Source organism: Mytilus californianus, unplaced genomic scaffold, assembly GCF_021869535.1.
Source record: "Mytilus californianus isolate M0D057914Y unplaced genomic scaffold, xbMytCali1.0.p SCAF_1, whole genome shotgun sequence".
NCBI classification, from domain to species: domain Eukaryota; kingdom Metazoa; phylum Mollusca; class Bivalvia; order Mytilida; family Mytilidae; genus Mytilus; species Mytilus californianus.
Window position 1 is genome coordinate 82,839,986 of NW_026262581.1, and position 20,489 is coordinate 82,860,474.

The 20,489-nt window shown below is 32.1% G+C and overlaps 1 protein-coding gene across 2 annotated transcripts; it reads right to left on the reverse strand.

The window, feature by feature from the left end:
- Positions 1-2,333: 2,333 nt before the first annotated feature.
- On the reverse strand, positions 2,334-18,986 carry LOC127724923 (XK-related protein 7-like). Of its 2 annotated transcripts, none has more exons than XM_052231929.1 (3): positions 17,675-18,986; positions 12,883-13,088; positions 2,334-2,910 (listed from the first exon to the last, which is right to left on the reverse strand). In XM_052231929.1, the coding sequence occupies exons 1-3, from the start codon at positions 18,268-18,270 to the stop codon at positions 2,348-2,350; spliced, it is 1,365 nt and encodes a 454-aa protein (XP_052087889.1). In that variant the 5' UTR covers positions 18,271-18,986; the 3' UTR covers positions 2,334-2,347. The 2 variants fall into 2 exon arrangements, with proteins under 2 accessions (XP_052087889.1, XP_052087896.1); XM_052231936.1 differs by lacking the exon at positions 17,675-18,986 and adding an exon at positions 15,886-16,033.
- Between the last annotated feature and the right edge of the window lie 1,503 nt (positions 18,987-20,489).

Consider the following 20,489-nt stretch of genomic DNA (forward strand, 5'->3'; position numbering starts at 1 on the left):
CGCATATATATAGTCAATTATTAACTTGCGACTGATGCACTTGAAAATTTCCATCTTATCATTATTTGAGTCAGCACGTTTATTTACAGATCAGATATTGTCGACAGCAGACAAAAAACAACCCAATAACATAAAGAACAAACAAAAATCAAATAACTAAGACAACCCCAAAAGAACAAAAAAGTTAAAAGGCAACTTATAAAAAAAAAAAAAAAAAAAAAACAGAAACACTACAACAAAGGTTAACCTTCGTTAAAGCAAAACAAATTAATAAATGAATATAAAAACGATTAAACTAGTAAAAAACACAAATAAATAAACAAGAACAACAAAAAGAATGAAAAACATGCATTTTTAGGGTAATGTATAAGCAATAAAATGCCCTCTACTGGTTGTAACGTTTGCATTACGCTTATATTGGTTAAGCATCAACTTAAGACTGATGCACTTGGAAATTTCCATCTTATCATTATTTGAGTCAGCAAGTTTATTTACAGATCAGATATTGTCGACAGCAGACAAAAAACAACCCAATAGCATAAAGAACAAACAAAAATCAAATAACCAAGACAACCCAAAAAACACAAAAAGTTATAAAGCAACAAATAAAAAACCCAAAACAAAACAACAAAACACTAAAACAAAGGTTAATCTTCGTAAAAGCAAAACAAATTAAATTAACTTGTAATGCACTTGGAATTTTCCATCTTTTTAATCATCAGTTTTTAACAAAATGTCGATCCGAGAACAAAAGGTGTCGCGAGACTATCAGTTGCAAAAAATAAACTGTACGGTTTCTTAGTTTCAGGTCGACTAATTTTTAATTATCTGAACAAGAAATCATCATGCGTTTCTGCAGATGTTTATTTATCAAATCAAATGTCGCCTGTAGGTAAAATGCCAATTTATAATTTTTATCAAGATCAAAATAAATCATGTAAATGAAAGACTAAATTATTTGCAGTTATATCTTTTTCAATCATTTGCACTGCCATCTTTCAAATAAATGAAATACAAATATTTTTATAACAAATCTTACAAAAAACTTTTTTTATAAACACACTTTGGTATTGGACTAAGTACAAATATATGTCATTTACAAAATAAATATTTTCGGTAAATACAGTTCAGGAATATGAATAAAAGGACATGTCGAGTATTCGTCAATAAGACCGCAACAAAACAACATAAAAACAAGACATGTTTTCGTAGGTGTTGGACGTTGTTGGTTGATGTGGTATATTGTACTGCGTGGTATTTTGGCAGTTGTTGTCACTGTTTATAAGCATTAATCAAAGGTCAACGTACGGTCTTCAACAATTATTAATATATGTCTATAAATAATCTCAAGCTCCGAAATCGCTCGAGCCTAAGCTACCTTAGTATTTCTAAGTAGGATATAATTTCTTATGAATGGGTTCTTTCCATGCGTTAATGGTCTAGACCGAAATGCTATTGGTTCAGATTTGTTTGGAATGTTTTAAAGTGTGCAATATGCCACGGGATTTGTGTCGTATTTTAAACTCGCATCTTAATTGTTGATTAAATCACTTTTATGCGTCATGCCTTGAAACGCATTAATCAGTCTTAAAACTCAACAACCATGCACAAAAACAAATGCACGTTATATATTTTTTAATTTGCATATTTTGTTATCGAAACATATGTTCTTTTTACCATGTTACTGTATCAGTTAGATGTACCTCCATATCCTCTATTCATATACGCAGTAACAACGCCTTCGAACAAGGAAATCCTTTTGAAAAAAAAAAATTATTACAAAGAGAGAGAATTACCTCTGTATACTCCAGGGGTTTTGCTTAAATGCTAACTAAGAACATTTTATTGACGACGATTTGAGATTGTTTATGGTTGTCACAGACGATAAAGCATCTCCACTGTACTATTTATCTCCAGACTACCCCGTTTCCTCGTTTATTAGTATTTACCAGATTTATTATTGAATATTTTTTATGTGTTATCAGTGCCTGTGCCATGTGTGGGACAGGCAATTATTAACCCTTCCGGAGAATACATGTTAAATGCCAATGTAAAGTGGTTTGTGTGTTTGTTTTTTTTTATCTGTTTTTGTTGATCATTGTTTGACGTCTTGTTTTTGATTTCCTCTTTATTGATATATTTTGATCCCAGTTTTTTCCCCTCTTTTTTTTTCTCCTGTATCTTCTATAACGATATTATTGAAGGTCATTTTGTGTAGGCTAACAAATTACATATTGTTTACTTTCTGTACAAATATGGATTAATAACTTTATCTTACCACGGGCATTTAAATGTCAAACACCTATAATACGGCAAAATAACAAACTAAGACGGTCATTCATTTTTTTTATAAATATGTTCTGTTATTTGGGTGAAATAATTTGTAATACAACAGTAAAAACAACATATGACAAACGAAGCCCGTGGGCGCGATTAGTAAAGTATAGACCAAGTATGATTGGTGCATTTGTGTCTTGTACCACGCTAAGGCCACCATAATAATATTTTCTATATAAAACAAAATGTAAAACATCAAACGCTTTTTAAAGGTTCTTCCACCGGTAACGTTTATAAAACAAAAAATGTTGATATAGCTGCATAAAATAAGAAACAGGAATTTCCCTGCTTTACAGCAGCACATCCCATAAAGTTCAGGATTGGTGTACATGTGAACAGTCATCATCAGTAAAAAATGTGCCGCTGGTAAAATAAAGCACCATGGCATAAAATAGGCTCCAAAGGATGCCAGAAGTAAAAATCGTGGAGACAGTTCTGCTAAAACACACAACCAGTAAACAAACGAAATCCGAATTCCCATTTTATGCTTGGTAATGACTATGTTTCTGCTGTGTCTGTAGTAAGCTGTGTGAATCCATGACGTGCTTGCCAGTGACAGAGATAATGTAACAACTGAAAATAAAAAATGCATATAGCATTAAACATGAATAAAATAAATGGGGAATGTGTCCATGGGACACAAATGATGCCCCCACTTGCATATCATATAAAATTATAAAGGGACATAACTGAAGAACGGTAGAAGTGACGCTATCCAAATTTGTACTTGATCTGAGTTTTGTGGTAATAAGTATTGTGTATAAGTTTCATAAAATTTGATTGAGGCAAACTTAAACTAGAGAACGGAAACGAAAAATTTAGCAATTATTCCATTTGTAAAGGGGCATAACTCTATAACGGTTAAAGTGACACCACTAAATTCAAACTTGATCTGTGTTTTGTGGTAATAAGCATTGTGTATAAGTTTCATATCATTTGGTTGAGGCAAACCAACTTTTGGACGTACGAACAGACGGACAAGGGTAAAACTTAATGCCCCCTTCGCTTCGACACCCCTTAAAGTTGGGAATAAGTACTAGTTATCAGATTGATTTGTAAAGTTTTCTTCACATTGACATCGTAAAATATCCGCCGTCAGTCAAATGAGGTCAAAATAAACGTCGGACTTTTTACGATATAAATGTGCAGAAAACTCTATCATCTGTATATCGTAAAATTCTTATCTAAAAGTATGTGTCGTCCTTAACTCTTTTTTTTTGCGGTTGATTAAAGTATATGAAGTAATCCTGATAACGAGCGACTGAGCAGGGTTGATATGGTCATCGTACACTAGCTTAAAATATCCGCTGTGAGTCACACTTTGATTTTTTGGCCAGTGTACTCAGCGAATAATCCCCAAAAAGCTTGTTTTGTCGAGCAGTCGGTTTTTAAGAAAAACACGATATATTTTATCGGCTTGTATTTGCAATGTTGTCCTGACCGAAACTTTATACTGTGTTTTTCTTTGTTTTATAAGCTATCCTAGATTTGACACTTATAAGTTCTGGTCAATCTTAAAAAGATCAAATTTTATGACGGTGGTGACATCTCCGAGTTTTATTTATTAGAATTAAAAGGCAGTTCACGAAGAGTTAATGATATATATAGAACAATAATTAATTGCATTTCTGTTTTTGGAATTGACTTTATCAGCAACAATATCAAGCGAGCTCACAAGGGCCGGCTGATAAAGTCAGCATAAACAATCTTTTAAATGCCATTATTTTTTTATTGGCAACTTTTCTTACTTATATGCTTTTGCTGGTTTAACATGAAACTACATGATGTGTTTTTTGTGTTCATATTGTTGTGATAGTTTTTTCCGTCGCGTTCATTTCATTGATAAATTGATACGGATCGACATGAAAACATGATGTTGTACATTGTTAAATGACGTCATTGCTAAATATTTTCTTTGTTTAAAGTACATGCATAGCAACATTCGACTGTAAACTGTGATATTAAATATAATTTAACATTTAAAGACCACATAAAGTGATAACTGTCATAATACTGTTTTGTAACGTTATAGTAAAATACCACTATTTTCGTCTAAACGAAAAACATTAGCGAAAAGAGAAAAGGCTTTAAACTTAAATAACAATGACATTCAGTCTGCCCTCATTTGTACATAACAAAAACGCCCTGTTAGATCATCGATGTAATTTCTTGACGTACAATAAAGGCATTATTCAAGAAACAGTTATGTTTTATCAATAAAAAATATCATATATTAATAGCTTGAAATGTTAAATCCTCTTTGGTTTGAACTTCTGATCACACATTGTGTAAGGATGGTCTTATTTTGGTTTCCCTTTGGTATAATACATTTTGTAACTTTACCAAGATTCTGACTTTCCAATCAATGCAGAAGAAATAAAAAATTCTTTCGTAGCAAACAATGCATCAAATATCTATAGACCTACATTCTACAGTTGTATTACTGGCGGCCAAAATTTACACTAAGATATTATCGTTAATGCAAAATGATGGATTTCATCGATTAAGAAGGGGGTCTTTCAGCAAATTGACCTTCGATGTTAAACATGATAACGGATATCCAATTAGACATGCCATTTTCAAATAAAAAAATCAGATTGGTATCAGGTCTTGGAGATAAAACAAATTCTGAGAAGAATACCAAGGCATGACACCCTGTGGAATGAGAGATATAAGGTATAAAAACCGGAGACGTGGGGTATAGGGGTAATAAAGTGGGATCTGGGGAAAAAAGAAGGATAAAAAGTGGGAAGTGGGGAAAAAATTAGAAAAAAAGCGGCATTATGGAAATGAGCACCCGTGTGATCCCCTAAATACATAGTTTTAATATTCCGATGATGTATTTACGGCTACCCAAACGTATGAACTAACAAACACTTACATGTCATGTTGTTTATAGATACTTATATAGGAGTATTGGAGAAAATTAAACCCAAGAAAGTATACATCAAACAGAGATTTACATACGAATCACCTCTGTATCGTGCTATCTTGAAGTTATAATATTGGTTTAATTCAAGACCAGAGGCTTTAAACTGGCATAGGCAATAAAGTTTTATTTGTTATTGACCTGAAGTCAAAGGAAAATCGTAAGAGAGCTAAAGGTCTACAACGGTAAATGCATTCCTATCTTGACGATTCTTTGTTCACGGCTCTGTCATATTCGGGTATATCGAGAAAAATGATCGTGAAAGAATAAGTAACGGTTGTCAAGTATTGCGACAGGATTGTGTGAAAGTTCTGGTATGGGATCGTGAAGGAAATCTTATCGAGAAGACAAATGTAAAGTCAATAGATAATCTAATTTATTCAATTATAAGGACAAATTTTGAAAAAAATAACACTGTCTGTCAAAATTATTCAACATTATGATCAGTATCTGAGAAAATCATAGTTTAACAGATCGCCGTTTTTACAAAACTATAAAAGGCAGATTACTCTTCAACATTCCAATGACTTAAAAAAAAAATGTGTAAACAAACATGATATTTTTCATTATTTGAATGACTCAATTACTATTCTCTGAATAATGTCGTTCTATTTTAATGTTTCAAATGACTAGTACTCTAAAAATGTTTAACAAAGGTGGGGTAAAATTGGAATATTTATATACATATGATATTTATGATTTATTCGTGATCGTGAAAGATCCGGTGTCACTTATTTGTCATTGCACAAATCATTGAAAAATGCAATTATATGAAAGTTTATTATGTAATTGGTACAGCAAAAGACGGAACTTCCATGACTTCTTCTGGTACACTTTTGTTGGGGAATAAAACTGTTAGGCTATGATGGTTCAATGCCATTTAGTCTGTTTCTTTTTTATTTTAATAAGAGCACATCCACTTGTCCGTGGTGCCCTTTAGCAATTATTGTCTGTCTGTCCGTTCATCAACATTTTAATGTGGTATTATAAGTAAAGATTGTCTCATCTGAAAGCAATATTTTTATGAACAATATCTATATCTATAAGAGTAAGAACCTTGTCGATATTTTTTTTATTAAAAACGACGGCACTTTCGTAAAAAAACATTCTTTTTGGTTAAAACACTCACAAATTTTGAGAAATATCTATTTGATCTAGTTTCCATGGAAGATGATAATTGAATTCGGGGATTTCAAAATAGCGGCACGAAAACATTAGAGAAAAGTGTTTATTTTTATTTGAATTTAACAAATTATGATTTTCATTTTTATGTGCTAGGATTTCAACAATTTATCTTAAGGTATGGAATTCCAGATTGATATATATACCCAGTGTAAAATTTTCGACTAACAATAGTGATAAAAAACACAAATTTGAAGTAAACTATTTCTGATCTAGGACTTGAACGAAATTAAAAGAGGTGTATTATGCTATTCTAGATAGATTATCGGTTTTCAATTTGCGGTAAAAAGTGAGCAATCATTAAAAAAATAAAACAATTTGAGAATCATCCTTCAACGGTATGTAATGATTTTAACGAAAACATAGGTTTTGTATGTCATTCTGATTATCAGTTGGCTGCTATTTTCGAAATGTGTGAACTAATATATCATAGATTTTTTTTTGTATATAAACAGAACAAATCCGCGGCAAAATAATTTTCTGCTTTAAATTTTGTGTTTCTACGTTTCAATGCCACGTACCGTCTAAATAGCGGCGGTGGAAACATTGAATGATACTCAAGCCTTTATTGTATAAGATACGCCAAGACAAATTTTTAAGGTCGAGCTGAAAAAACAGTTCGCAGGATCACTACATCCGGACATATGATGTTGACTTAGAGTTAGAAAGTGTACGTGCTATTACTATGGCGTGAAGGAATTGACTATCCTTTCAGATTAAAAAGATTTTTTAAAGATACGTAACATGAGATAAAACCCTTATACTATCTTATTACTTCTAAACTGGACGAGACCGTATGTGTCCGCAAGATAAACGTTTTGATACATTGACACATGTATTAAACATTATTGATACAAAGATATTTATTTTTCGTCAAGTTATGCTTCTGGTGGCCTTATTTTCTAAGATGTCTAGTTATGTTTGCCTCTTGAGTGAAAACAGGTCTAAATGTGTGTTTATATAAACATATATATATATATATATATATATATATATATATATATATATATATATATATATATATATATATACAGCACAAACAACATTTTCCAAAAGACCAAAAAAGTGAAAAAGTATATTTTAACAAAACGCATTTGACTAGCAGGTCGAACAACGGATGTTCTTAAACCCTGCTGACTGCCATGGCGATTGCCAAATAAACGGATCACAGATGTAACACAATTGATCTTAATTATATTAATTTAATACCAAACAGAAAACAATAAACTTGCGGAAAAGATGGTATACCACAAACATGAGGTGCAAAAATTTGTACACCATATCCGGATTTCGACAATTAATGTCTCTTCAGTGATGTTAGGAATCGAAACGGTATTTGGAAGGCCATATAATTTACCTCAATTTGGGATTGACTCTTGAATTTTGAAGAGTCGAAATAGGATGAACGGATCATATAAACCCGAAGGCAAATATAATACAAGCCCAAACGAAAAAATATAAACAAGTCTAAATTGAAAACAACGTTCAAACCTATGATTGCGTTGGATAAAAACCGCAACTTTTATACGTGTGCATGCAAAACAAATTTCTTTGTGGAGGGGTCTAAATACAGCACAAACAACATTTTCCAAAAGACCAAAAAAGTGAAAAAGTATATTTTAACAAAACGCATTTATAAAAGTTGCGGTTTTTATCCAACGCAATCATAGGTTTGAACGTTGTTTTCAATTTAGACTTGTTTATATATATATATATATATATATATATATATATATATAGGGGTCTAAATACAGCACAAACAACATTTTCCAAAAGACCAAAAAAGTGAAAAAGTATATTTTAACAAAACGCATTTGACTAACAGGTCGAACAACAAATGTTCTTAAACCCTGCTGACTGCCATTGGCGATTGCCAAATAAACGGATCACAAGGTGTAATAAATGGATCACAACTATAAATTTAATACCAAACAGAAAACAATAAACTTGCGGCAAAGATGGTATACCGCAAACAAAGGTGCAAAGATTTTTTGTACACCATATCCGGATTTCGACAATTAATGTCTCTTCAGTGATGTTAGGAATCGAAACGGTTATTGGAAGGCCACATAATTTACCTCAATTTAGGATAGACTCTTGAATTTTGAGGAGTCCAAATAGGATGAACGGATCATATAAACCCGGAGGCAAATATAATACAAGCCCAAACGAAAAAATAAACAGTCTATATTGAAAACAACGTTCAAACCTATGATTGCGTTGGATAAAAACCGCAATTTTTATACGTGTGCATGCAAAACAAATTTCTTGTTAGAGGGGTCTAAATATATATATATATATATATATATATATATATATATATATATATATATTATATAGAAGTCTATAAAAAGGACCAACCAGCAAATTTTCTATGTACCGGATCGTATAATTGTGGCCTCCAATATGTTGGTGAGTCAAAGCAGCCTTTCCACAAACGCCTCAATTGTGGCCTCCAATATGTTGGTAAGTCAAAGCAGCCTTTCCACAAACGCCTCAATGGCCATAGGAGTGATATCTCTAAGAAGCCACTTCTCCCAGTTTCTCAGCATTTCAGACAGTCTGTTCACAAACTTGATGACTTTAACCGCATGAAGATCCTAGTGATTGAACAGAACATTCACTGGAGTGATGCCCAGCGACAGGTTCGGGAAAGCTTTTGGATAAAGGAACTAAATGTACATCATCCAAACGGCATCAATAAAAAATACTAAGTTTTATTTTTCACTCATTTTGGGATGTAAATATACACAGTCACGTATATTTGAGTATTGAGTTTTGTTTTATATTATGATGTTCAGGATTTTGGATTAAATCAATAGACCAAAACTTACCTGTATTATTGAGCTATTTTTATACATATAATCAGTATTGTTAAAATAATTGACACTGAAGAAGGCTATTTGTTAAGCCGAAATATTTGTCAACACGATTTAATAACAACATCTTCGTATAATATCATCTTATATAAGTATCGTTGTGCAAATCTCTAGACTTATATATATATATATAAAATTGTTTTTCTTAAGTTATGAACAGAAAGTGCTAGAATTGTAACATATATCTGTTGTTTATTTTTCAAATGCGAATAACCACGGATACTACTTGTAAATAAATATAAATATAATGAAGTTTTTAAAGGTTTTGAAGGAAATGAGATGGTTGTCGATTACACCAAAAAAATACGTTCTTAATCAGATATCACACGGTTCAATCAATTGAAATACATCAATGGTAAAATCATCCTGAACATGCATGAATTATTTGCCACTGGACCAACAATCAATCAATCAATGGTAAAACAACTTTTTTTTTCTGATGATGAATATAAAAAAATAAGAAGATGTGGTATGATTGATAACGAGACAACTATCCACCAGCATGAATAGGTCACCGTACGGCCTTCAACGATGAGCAAAACCTTTACAGTCTTTTCTGGTCACGCATTATTTTCACGATCAAAATAACGACTTGCCTAATCTTTCACTACCAATTTGGATTAAAAATCAACAGCATCCTTCTTTTATTATGAAAAAATAATCTAAACCTTTTTCAGGCAGAACATCATTTCCATTTTACTGTACTATCTGACATATAAAGATTTAGTTTCAAACATATCTTGATTTATCGGAATGTGACCGTTTTAGATTCAAAACGTGTATTGTTATTTCAATAATTCGCATTCGTTTATGTGTGCTTTCTTAAAAAGAACTGCATTTGTTTCTTTTTCTCAGTCACATTATTATTAAGGAAGTTGAACTATTTTAACAGGCATATTTCTTTTTTTCTGATTTTTTCTGCCTTATATTAATACAAAGGATATTTTCACAGATTTTGCAGTTGAATTGTAGTTAATTGTGTTCACGATCCGATACCAGATCGCAATGCTTGACCACCGTTAGTTGTACATATTCTTTCACGATATTTTTTCTCATTATACCGGATGATAGTGTTGGAGCAAACGACAGTTACAATGAGCTCTTTTCAGAAATCTGTTTTAGAAATCATAATTTCACTATAAATTTATTATTTGGAGTTGCTTCGCGGCAATGAAGCTCAATGAAGAAATTTAAAATTGGGCTTTTCGGAAGGGAATTTCTAGAAAGTCCTATAGTTGAGCCTCTTTTACCGCATACCTGACTTAATAACCGGATATTCTACCAAAAAGTATTTATGCTGTGAAGTCGTTTTTCAATAAACAACGAAAACTAAACAAAATGTGATATGAAGGCGAAATTCATACAGATGTAGTTAAAATCCTTGATATATTCGTCATTCAAGTACATAGAATTATAAGGCGTTTATTAATTTAAATTGCAAAAACTGTCATTAAATATTCTGTCCATTATACAATGTATATGGGCGTCTTGATTGGCTTATGTAAAGTCAACAAGACATTTACAATATGCGTGTTTAAAATAGAATATCTGCAAATCAATTTGAAACTAGAGTTGTTTTAGCTGACTCTAAAACACGTGATGTCTCCCCTCAATGTGTGTGGCTTTACCTTGCGTAATTCAATGAGAAATATAGATATTTAAATTTATTGAAAGAAGCACGATATATAATTCACTAAAATATAACATGTCGACCATGAGGTCTAAGATCAGAGTCAAAGGTCATGTCGAATTGTACGCAACATATTGTCTTGGTATGATGGAACCACGTGCCAAATGTCAAGAAGCACAGTCAATAATTAAAACAAGTTCTGAGCTTGACACGATCATTCCACTTGAAACATTTACCCCGAGGTCGAAGGTTAATGTCAAAGGTCATGTCGAACAATACGCGACACATCGACTAAAACATCAATTTATATCGACAACGGCCGTTTTATTGGACCGATCGGGGTCAGGCAATTTTGAAATATGTTATGCAAGTTTAATGGAAGTAGGTGAGTACGGTGTAAAGCTTTGTTTAACCCACCCTTTCGGAAATATAAATTTTCCCTGGTAATTCTTAAACGTATAGTATTTTTGAAGATGGAGTTATTCGAACGAAATAAGAAACACACCCGTCCAAAAGGCGAAGACTCTCAAATCAGTCATTGAATTCCTTTCACCCCTACTGGTGTAAAGGTTAAAATTCTTAAACTCGGGGAAAATCTCCCAATTCTTATATGGATTGCTATATGAACATACATGTACAAGTCCTCCCTTATTAACTTGAAGATTCTGGAGGCACACTGACTATTCCCCGACGACATACGAAGTGGTACATATGCTACGAGGTTAATGAACAAGAGTCTGAATGTTTGGCATGATAATTATGAAAAAATATACTGCATATACTAATTGACCGCATGTTGTGTGTCAAACATACTGGCAAAGATACAGAATAGTTGACTATGCAGCAGTTCTACTTAATCATGATAAAACAAGATCATTTCCTTGTGTTATCTTTGATGGCATTTCTTTTAATTTGTTTTTCAATTGTTCCTTGTCTTTAATTAACATTATTATACAGTTCACATGTTTTTGTGTATTTGTTTTTATGCCCCCGTCGTAGGCGACGGTGGCATTAAGTGTTACCTTGACCGTCCGTCCGTCCCATTTTCGTTGCAAAGCTTGAGCGGGGACATTCGTGTCCTCAGACACATTTATCTTTTATTTCAATTCCTGCTCGACTTTAATACATTTATGAGCTCCCAAGTGTAAATCGTTCTAATCGTACACAAGTTTCCGAACAAACGACTCGAAACAACGAATTTTATTCGGTCGAATGCTGGTCATGTATTACTTTTTGACACGCCTTCAAACATACATGCCCCTTAAATTGAATGCCAATCTTTCAAAAAGTATGTGGTATTTAAAGTTTTTTTCTCATGTTCGTTGTCCGAAACAAACGTACTCAGTATTTTACATAGATAAATAATTATTAACCATTAAATATTCATCAAGTAAAGATTAAAACCATATCATTGGTAGTGAAAATTATTAATTTTTGTGTAAAAACCGGACTTTTATTTCAACTGCATTTCGACCATCATGGCCTTTAATTCAATCAATTCCAGTAAATTGAGTAATCGTTCGAAAAAATCGTTCGATTAACTTTAAAAAAACTTACGGGTGTGCTTCAAATGTAAGAGAGTGTTTTGATAACGCGGACATGCAAATAGACGAAATCTGAGATATCGAACAAGTAGAGACACGTGTTCGATTAATTTATTCTTTATGGAACATAAACAAGCTCTCGTTCAACCTTTGTTTTAAGTATACGTAACAAAAGTCAAGTGCCATCAAAAGTTATAATTTGTTTAATCATAGCAATCTGTTCTTTAATGTTATGTTTATGAAGTATATATAATGCTAAACGTTTTCATTTGACACACATATACTACGTGATTTCATAATTATAAAACACATTAACCTATCAGAAATAATCTAAACTATTCTAATTTATTTGGTGAAAATGATACATTGTGAGGGAGTTACCTCGTAAAAATGTAGCAGGAAGATTGTGATAAAATGCCAAGTAAAGCTGCAAGAGGAGCTGCATTGCCGATTCCAGGAAACCATCAACAAGTCCAAGAATGCAGGCATCTCGTTTTTCCTCCATAGCTCGTAATCTTACTCTTGTTTCTAAATCTGTACCTTTCCATCTCCAGCTTAAAATCATGTAATGCATGTATTCCACATTTCTACAAAATTAAACAAACAATTTAGATTGTAACAGATTTCGTGGAAACCGGAGAAGGGACTATGATAAGGCCCCCTTTTCGGTCACTTGAACTTTAAAATTAAGAAGTATCATAAATCTATCAAACAAATTCCTTCAGATATTCGCAAGATATCTTTCAGGTATAAATATTTTTTTTTCTAACGTTTTATTTGGTGATCAAAAACTTCTTGCATTTAAGTTAAAACTGCAATCGCTGCATCACATGCGTCATCGTCAGATTTTATCATTATCAATTAGATAGGAGCTACAACCTTGTACATGAACAATATTTTGCTACAAAATGTCTTCAAAGAGAGAGATAAAGTTGATAAAATATCTTAATAGTTAAAGCTGTGGCTCTTATCTAATTTTGCCAAAAACATTATGTGAAATGGTCAAGGTTGGTCAAATATGTCAATTTCGACATCATAACAACTTACAATGATACAATGCAGTGTCCAGATCATATAGTCTATTCATTTATCAGTAATTATACATAAGAGGCAATATCTTGTCCTTGAAATTTCAAAAATAGTAAAATCAATAAAATGTAAAATTATGTTTAACTAATGGTAAATCTGGACACTGTCGAAATTGACATATCTGACAAAAGGTTTGGATAAAATTTCGTTTAATGCTGAAGTTTTATAATAGCTGAAATCACTCGGAAAATGGGCTCTGTATGTATTTTTTTGTGATTAGAGTTTTGGCCCTTATTGATTCAGATAATTTGCAAAATGGTTTCCTTTAAGCACTCTATCTATCATATGTATTTCTGAGCAGATATGGCTAAATGTATACATACACTTCACTTAATTAAAGTGAGCGCAAGTTTTTTTTTGTAAAAAAGACATTTTGCATTAATTGTTTTGTTATAAATTAGGTCGTTAGTTTTCTCAATTGAATTGTTTCATATTTTTCATGTCGGGGCCTTTTATAGCCAACTATACGGTATGGGTATTTCTCATTATTGAATGCCCTACGGTTGCCTAAAATTGCTTACATCCACTTTATTTGAACTTTGGTGGATAGTTGTCTTATTGGCAATTATACCTCATCTCCTTATTTTTACATTGGAACTCAATTCTTAAATTCATTTACCTGATGAGGTAACTTACTTTTAACTTCGATTAATTGTGGAAAATTAAACGTCCAGCGGCAAATATTTCATGCCTAGAAAGTACATAAACTAATCAACAGTTAAAACAAAAGGTAGGTTCAGCAAGGTAGGTAAACCGTCCCTATAAAAGTCAATAAGTTTGTACTGAATATGACAAATGAGGAAATGCTAGATAAGCAATAGGCCACACATGAGCCCCTTAGAGAACCCAATTCAAATCAGGTGTTGCTGCGTATCTATAAATTCCGCACAGCCGAACGGATGCCCACTTTTGCAAAGGTGTTTCTGTCGGACAGAAGGTACAGGGATGACCATATTTATATATCCTTATCGACATATCAAAATTGAACTACAGTCTCTTGTATTGGTAGACTAAAGCAGGATCCATACTGTTCTTATCATGTATCAAAATGACATCTATTATTGTAAAGTTACAGTTTTAGTCATTCCAAAACGCAACCAATAATTAGCGTGTAATATTTGCCGAAGTACAATATCGCTTGAAAAAAAACGGCATTATCGGTATAGTAAGAAAATATCGTATTTGTATAATTTAAAAAAAATGTTTGCCATACAATAAAAGGGATATTGCAGGAATATTGATGAAATTTGAGAAAATCAATATTTAAGAATAAGAATAAGAATTTGTATTCAATAATATTAGTGCAATACACCTTCATACAAATGTTCTAAGCATATCGTTTGAATTGTCTGGCGTAGATTAATCTTGACAATAATGTGAAATGCCAAGTATTTTGTGATATGGGCTAGTTGTTTTATTGCAAAACACACTTTATCCGGTATATTTACGTATATATTTTATTTAATGGCATGTTTGATAAATAAGTTCGGACTCTTAAATTTATGACCATTTATGTTAAAACGAACTTGTGACAAACCTCTTTGACCGTTCATTAATTAAATTTATACCTGCAGCGCGGTGGTCAACAAATGACATCGTAGGATTTTATCATTAAACTGTCGTATTGAAGTCTAAGGCCACAAATACAAACTTATAATAGACATATTATATATTATATATATACATGCATTCGAATAAATTAATATCTTGTACCTTCTAGTACTTATTAATAATAAGAAAATATTATATGAAATGTCCTTTTAAGGGTTTAGTAGACACATATATCACTCGTTTCACCTCCTGGACTAACTTTTCTATTTTAAGTTTTGATTTTGACTGAAAAAAGTTCTAATTATTATTGGCCAGCTTGTTCTGATATGTAAGCATATGTCACAAACTCGTCATGAGCTTATTTGAATACACAATACCTCTAAGTATACTTGTTAGTGCAAAACTAAAATGTACGAATTTGAAAACTACAATAATTTTGACGGAAACTCCATTGATATTTATGAAAAATCGCGGAGTATCTCGAGAAATAATTTGATTTTTTTTATCTTATCGGCTGGATAACAATTTTAACACTTTCTCTTACCAGAACTTCTTATTCGTTAAAGGGTATTATTGACCCAATACAAATTGGTTTTATAAAAGCTTGAGCATTGAGGTGAAGCAATTAATCTGCATTAACTATTTCAACTCTCCAACATTCAGACATCAAACATCTTTTAACAAAAAATGTCGAAATAAATGGTATTTTAATCGAATGTAATTAAAATCACTAATACGACTTACAAACAAGGATAAATGACATGAATTGGTAATTAACCAAACCAACATCTGCTCTTTCTGCCAGTTAAAATTATCCAACAAATTTCAGATACTAGATATTGGAATGTTATATGATTAGACATCAAGCAACAACACTGCATTAATAACAGCTAACAAAATGAAAAGTACCCGGCCATCCACCTAAAAATAGTAAGAAAGAAATACCACAATGTTAGGAAATAAATAACCTTATTAGTGAAAATCACTGGTTGTCTTCAAATTTGATCAATAAGACAATTAAAGTTAAATTCTTCTTTTTGGTCAGATATCCCGCATTCAAATGTCGACCAAAGACTCAAACGAAAACAGCTTCAACAAAAATGAAAAGTATATCTCGTAAGAGTGTATATGTTACGTTCTGTTTTAAGGGAAAGATTGTTTCAATGTTTGCACGTGCCTGAATTTTATAATTTTTAACAATCATCTTATTATTGAAATCATGATCCCTTCGGAGTTTTGAAAATTGGTCATCAGGTGGTTGACCTTTATGGAATATCTGAGTCAAATTGTCATAACCACAATCCTGTCCTCATTTCTTCGATGTTGACATCACCATCAAATACATGACGGTGCCTATAACGAAGCGGGATCTGCTAACGATTCCGGAGCATCTAATATCCCCCTAAGTTTTGATGGGGTTCGTGTTGCTCAATCTTTAGTTTTCTATGTTGTGTTTTGAGGACTCGTTTGCCATTTCGTCGTCTTACAGCATTTTTTTACATGGCATTGTCAGTTTATCTTAACTTGTGAGATTTAAATGTCCCCATTGTGATTATCTGCTTTTCTTTATTTATTAATAATTGTTACCTATATATGAATCAAAATTCAAAGTGTAAATTAATCTATAATACTGACCTATACAGTTTTGGGACGTTATCTATAATACTATAAATAACACGACTTTATTTTCTTTAATACAAGTTTGGCGAATAGAATGAAATAAAAACAGTTAACACATCGTTACTACTTTTGAATTGTCGATCTGGTTTAGAAGCATTTATTTATTAAAGAGGGAGGCCGTGATTCAGCTAGCATTTGTATATTTAAACCGCTATCAAATTCACAAAGTATTTCGATTAAATAATTATCGCATTGAAACTCTTGATTTAATTCTATAAAGAGAGAGACCGACCTGCCTTTCACTTTCATTCACCGTTTTAGCTACATTATTTGAAAATGAACCAATAAGTAGGGACTTTAAAAACAGCAACATACTATAAAAGTTATACTGTTAATGTGTTGCAGTAATTATGTGTGCAAGAAAAGGATCAAGGGCTAGAATTTTCACTGAAAATGAAACCAAAATTGGGAATAAGATATTTAAAGCAGAGGGTAGACTAGCACCATTGAAATGCAATTTAAATTTTCAGGAAAAAAAACCCCTACTTTTTTGTTATATCGGGCCCTTTTATAGCTGACTTTATATACGGTATAGGTTTTGCTCATTGTTGTTGAAGGCCACACGGTTTGTTTTACGTCATTTAAACTCTGGTGGACAGTTCAATGGCAATCATACCACTTCTCCTTTTGTATAACTTTAAGAAAAATAATTTCCCGCTGTGAACCCGATTCGAAAACATAATATACACATTGTAACATGTACATTTTATACATTTGTTTACAGCTGTTACATGAAATAACATGTGCAGATATGTGCAGATGTATGACACAAATACTTCATAAACTTTATGTTTACCGTAGGGATTCTCCTATATTATACGTAAATATTTACTTGTCCTTATGATATACATACCTGAATAATCTACCTAGTTGTATTAGAGAGAAGAAAATTCTCAAAAATAATAGTTTCTTCGGAATCCTTATTTCCAATTCTTTCTTTTCCGATTCTTCAACATAAACCATGTAATTCCAAACACAGTTTATTATAAATGAAAATATGGACGGAACAACAATAAACGAAACGGTCAATTGAAATAATAAAATATTTGATTCATTGTAATATTGCAAGGCTAACAAAATATCAGATACGAAATCGGCAACAAATAAACACGTTGAAAATATGGAAAACAATAAGTCCCGTGGTTTATACAATTTTGGCAGACGATTTATTTTTGCGCCTTTAAGTTTTGATGTAAGTTTACCACCAGTTTCTATCACAATTTCTATATCATTTTGCGGAACAGCACATTTGACACTTTCTTCATTTAATACATTATTTAATCCATTTAATGATTTTTCATTTTTATAAAACTTTTTTGGAGAATGAAGAATAGAAATATTCTCTCTATGCATCCCACCGTCTAAGTCGTCTGCCATTTTAAAAACAAACAGCCTATCGCGTGTCATGTGTACTGCAGAACAACAACAGGATTTTCCAATTGCTATCATTAGCCACTGATGATAAAGTTTAATAAGCTAACGATCGTGGGAATCCCCGTAATTGATAGCTATCAAAAGATGCTATAAAACTATTATTGAAATTATCCTCATTATCAAATTTATCAAATGTAGTGACCACTGAGAAATTAAATAACAATAATTTATCTTGTATCTTTTCGCCTTAAGTAAATCGGACAATCATAATTTGTCTGACTTAAACGTCTGCACTGATTCGAACAATCAATTTTACAGGTAACGGTATAAACTGTACACGATATTTGATTTGCAATTAGATAGTAGTGAAATGTGCAAATCAAAAGTTCAAATAATCCCGAAACTGTAGTATATAAAAAGTCTGTCCGTTCAAATGTTGATGTAATCCTGTTTCTTCGTTGAATTACTATTTCAATATAATTGATTTCGTAAATATGTAACTGTTTATACTTCTCAAGCTGTGCACAACACACCGGTCGGCCTGAATAAGGAATCCGCGGTCACGTAAAATCCTGTTTTATAAATAGCGAAACTCTTTTTAAAAATGTTCAAAGACGTTATAATAACTCAGTGCATATTTAAAAAAGATTATCTGTATGTAGGTGAAGAACTATTTAACATGTCCAATATGTTGTGAGACCTTTTAAGTAAGTGGATGTATAAGGTAAACAAATCGAAGATAAAGAAAACAACATTGGTGACACAAGACAGGAGGATTAAAGCTACGGTAATATAAGTAATAAGTTTACGCAAACACCGCAGAAAGTTGAGATAGAGGGTAAATCGTCAGAACATGTGTTTGAACTTTTGAAAATATATTATATCTAAAATACGGTTATTTCTCTTCTTTGTTTTTGAATAATACAATGGCTACGGTAGAAATTGATATACTTACAGTTTCCATTAATTTCTTTTTTTTTCTGAAGTTTTTGTTTAATCTCTGACGATAATTTAAATGTTGGATATCAAATAAAAAGATTTAAAAGACAGAATTTATAGTTTGACGTGAGATAAGATATTAAGTACGATATATGATTTAATTCATCAAAGAACAAACGTGGGTTTATGGGGGAAAGTACCGAAATTCATCGAACGTTCATTTTTTTTGGTACAATGTTATACGCAAGAGTACACACCGTACAGAAAATTTAAGATTCAGGCTTGACGACTGCACCCACACTGCATCAAATATTAAACATGATACCCTTTATCTACTCCTATCTTTAATTTAGGACAAGTACTGCAGGAAATCTAATACCATGCAGTCACTCCAGTCAGGCAACCTCTTCACGACCTTACAAATGAAATCTTTCTGTAAATATTCACGTGGCATTCTTTTCTAGTTTATTATAGATTACAAGATTTTTCCTGACTGAATACGTAAACATTGTATGTTCCTCCAAAGTATAAACGTCCCTAATTTTAGGAGTAAGTAATTGAATTGAATTGAATTAAGTAAAATAGAGATTTTGTGAACTAGCTATAGCCTACCTTTCCACTAAAGTCAAAATGTGCATGACAGCCTAATGCGCGCGCTTTTTCAAAAGTATGATTGCTTAACTAATACACAGTGGCAATTGTTTCATGCACATTCAGGACGAAAACAAATTAACAACTTATAAAATAGGTAAGTACTTCAAACTGAGTCGACGGCATAAATGGCACGGAGTTTACACTGGGTATATATGCTGAATAAAGGCAGACATTTTGCTTTGAATCAGGTCTCAGAGAGTTTTTTCGATGGATCTTTAAGTTTGGCACTCATGCACCCTACACGGGGCATCGAATTTAGGGTCACACTTTGGACCAATCATGGCTGCATATGTACACATCCTGCACAGCCAAATGGAAGCCCCAGTTTAGCAAGGATCTAACTGTCGGAAGAGAGAAGTCCAGAGATGGCAATTTAACTATAATCCAGTATACCTTTGGACATAAAGTACTTGTACAAATAACACTGTTTTTTTCCTTCAAAAATAAAGTTGATGTTCTTCATTAAAGATAAGCAATCGCACACAATCCCAAGGAATCTTTTCATTCAGCAAAAAAGCACATAGTTGAGGTTTAGATATATAGCTTCTTTATAAACTTACACCTGGCATTGACGATCTTCTTTAAGTTGTGTTCAGTTAAATATAGATTTATACAAGACACTTTAATTTGAATTAATCAATTTAATGATTTTTTTTCTAAAACACTGAGATTTTCTCCTGTTTCGAAGGTATTACAAGTAA

What these genes read in the sequence shown, in the direction of transcription:
- LOC127724923 (XM_052231929.1), bottom strand. Translation starts at nt 18,270, where the DNA reads ATGATAGCAATTGGAAAATCCTGTTGTTGTTCTGCAGTACACATGACA. An exon ending in CAACTAGGTAGATTATTCAG is followed by an intron (nt 13,089 to 17,674) that starts GTATGTATATCA and finishes TTAATTTTGTAG; the next exon opens with AAATGTGGAATACATGCATT. An exon ending in TCCTGCTACATTTTTACGAG is followed by an intron (nt 2,911 to 12,882) that starts GTAACTCCCTCA and finishes TTTTATTTTCAG; the next exon opens with TTGTTACATTATCTCTGTCA.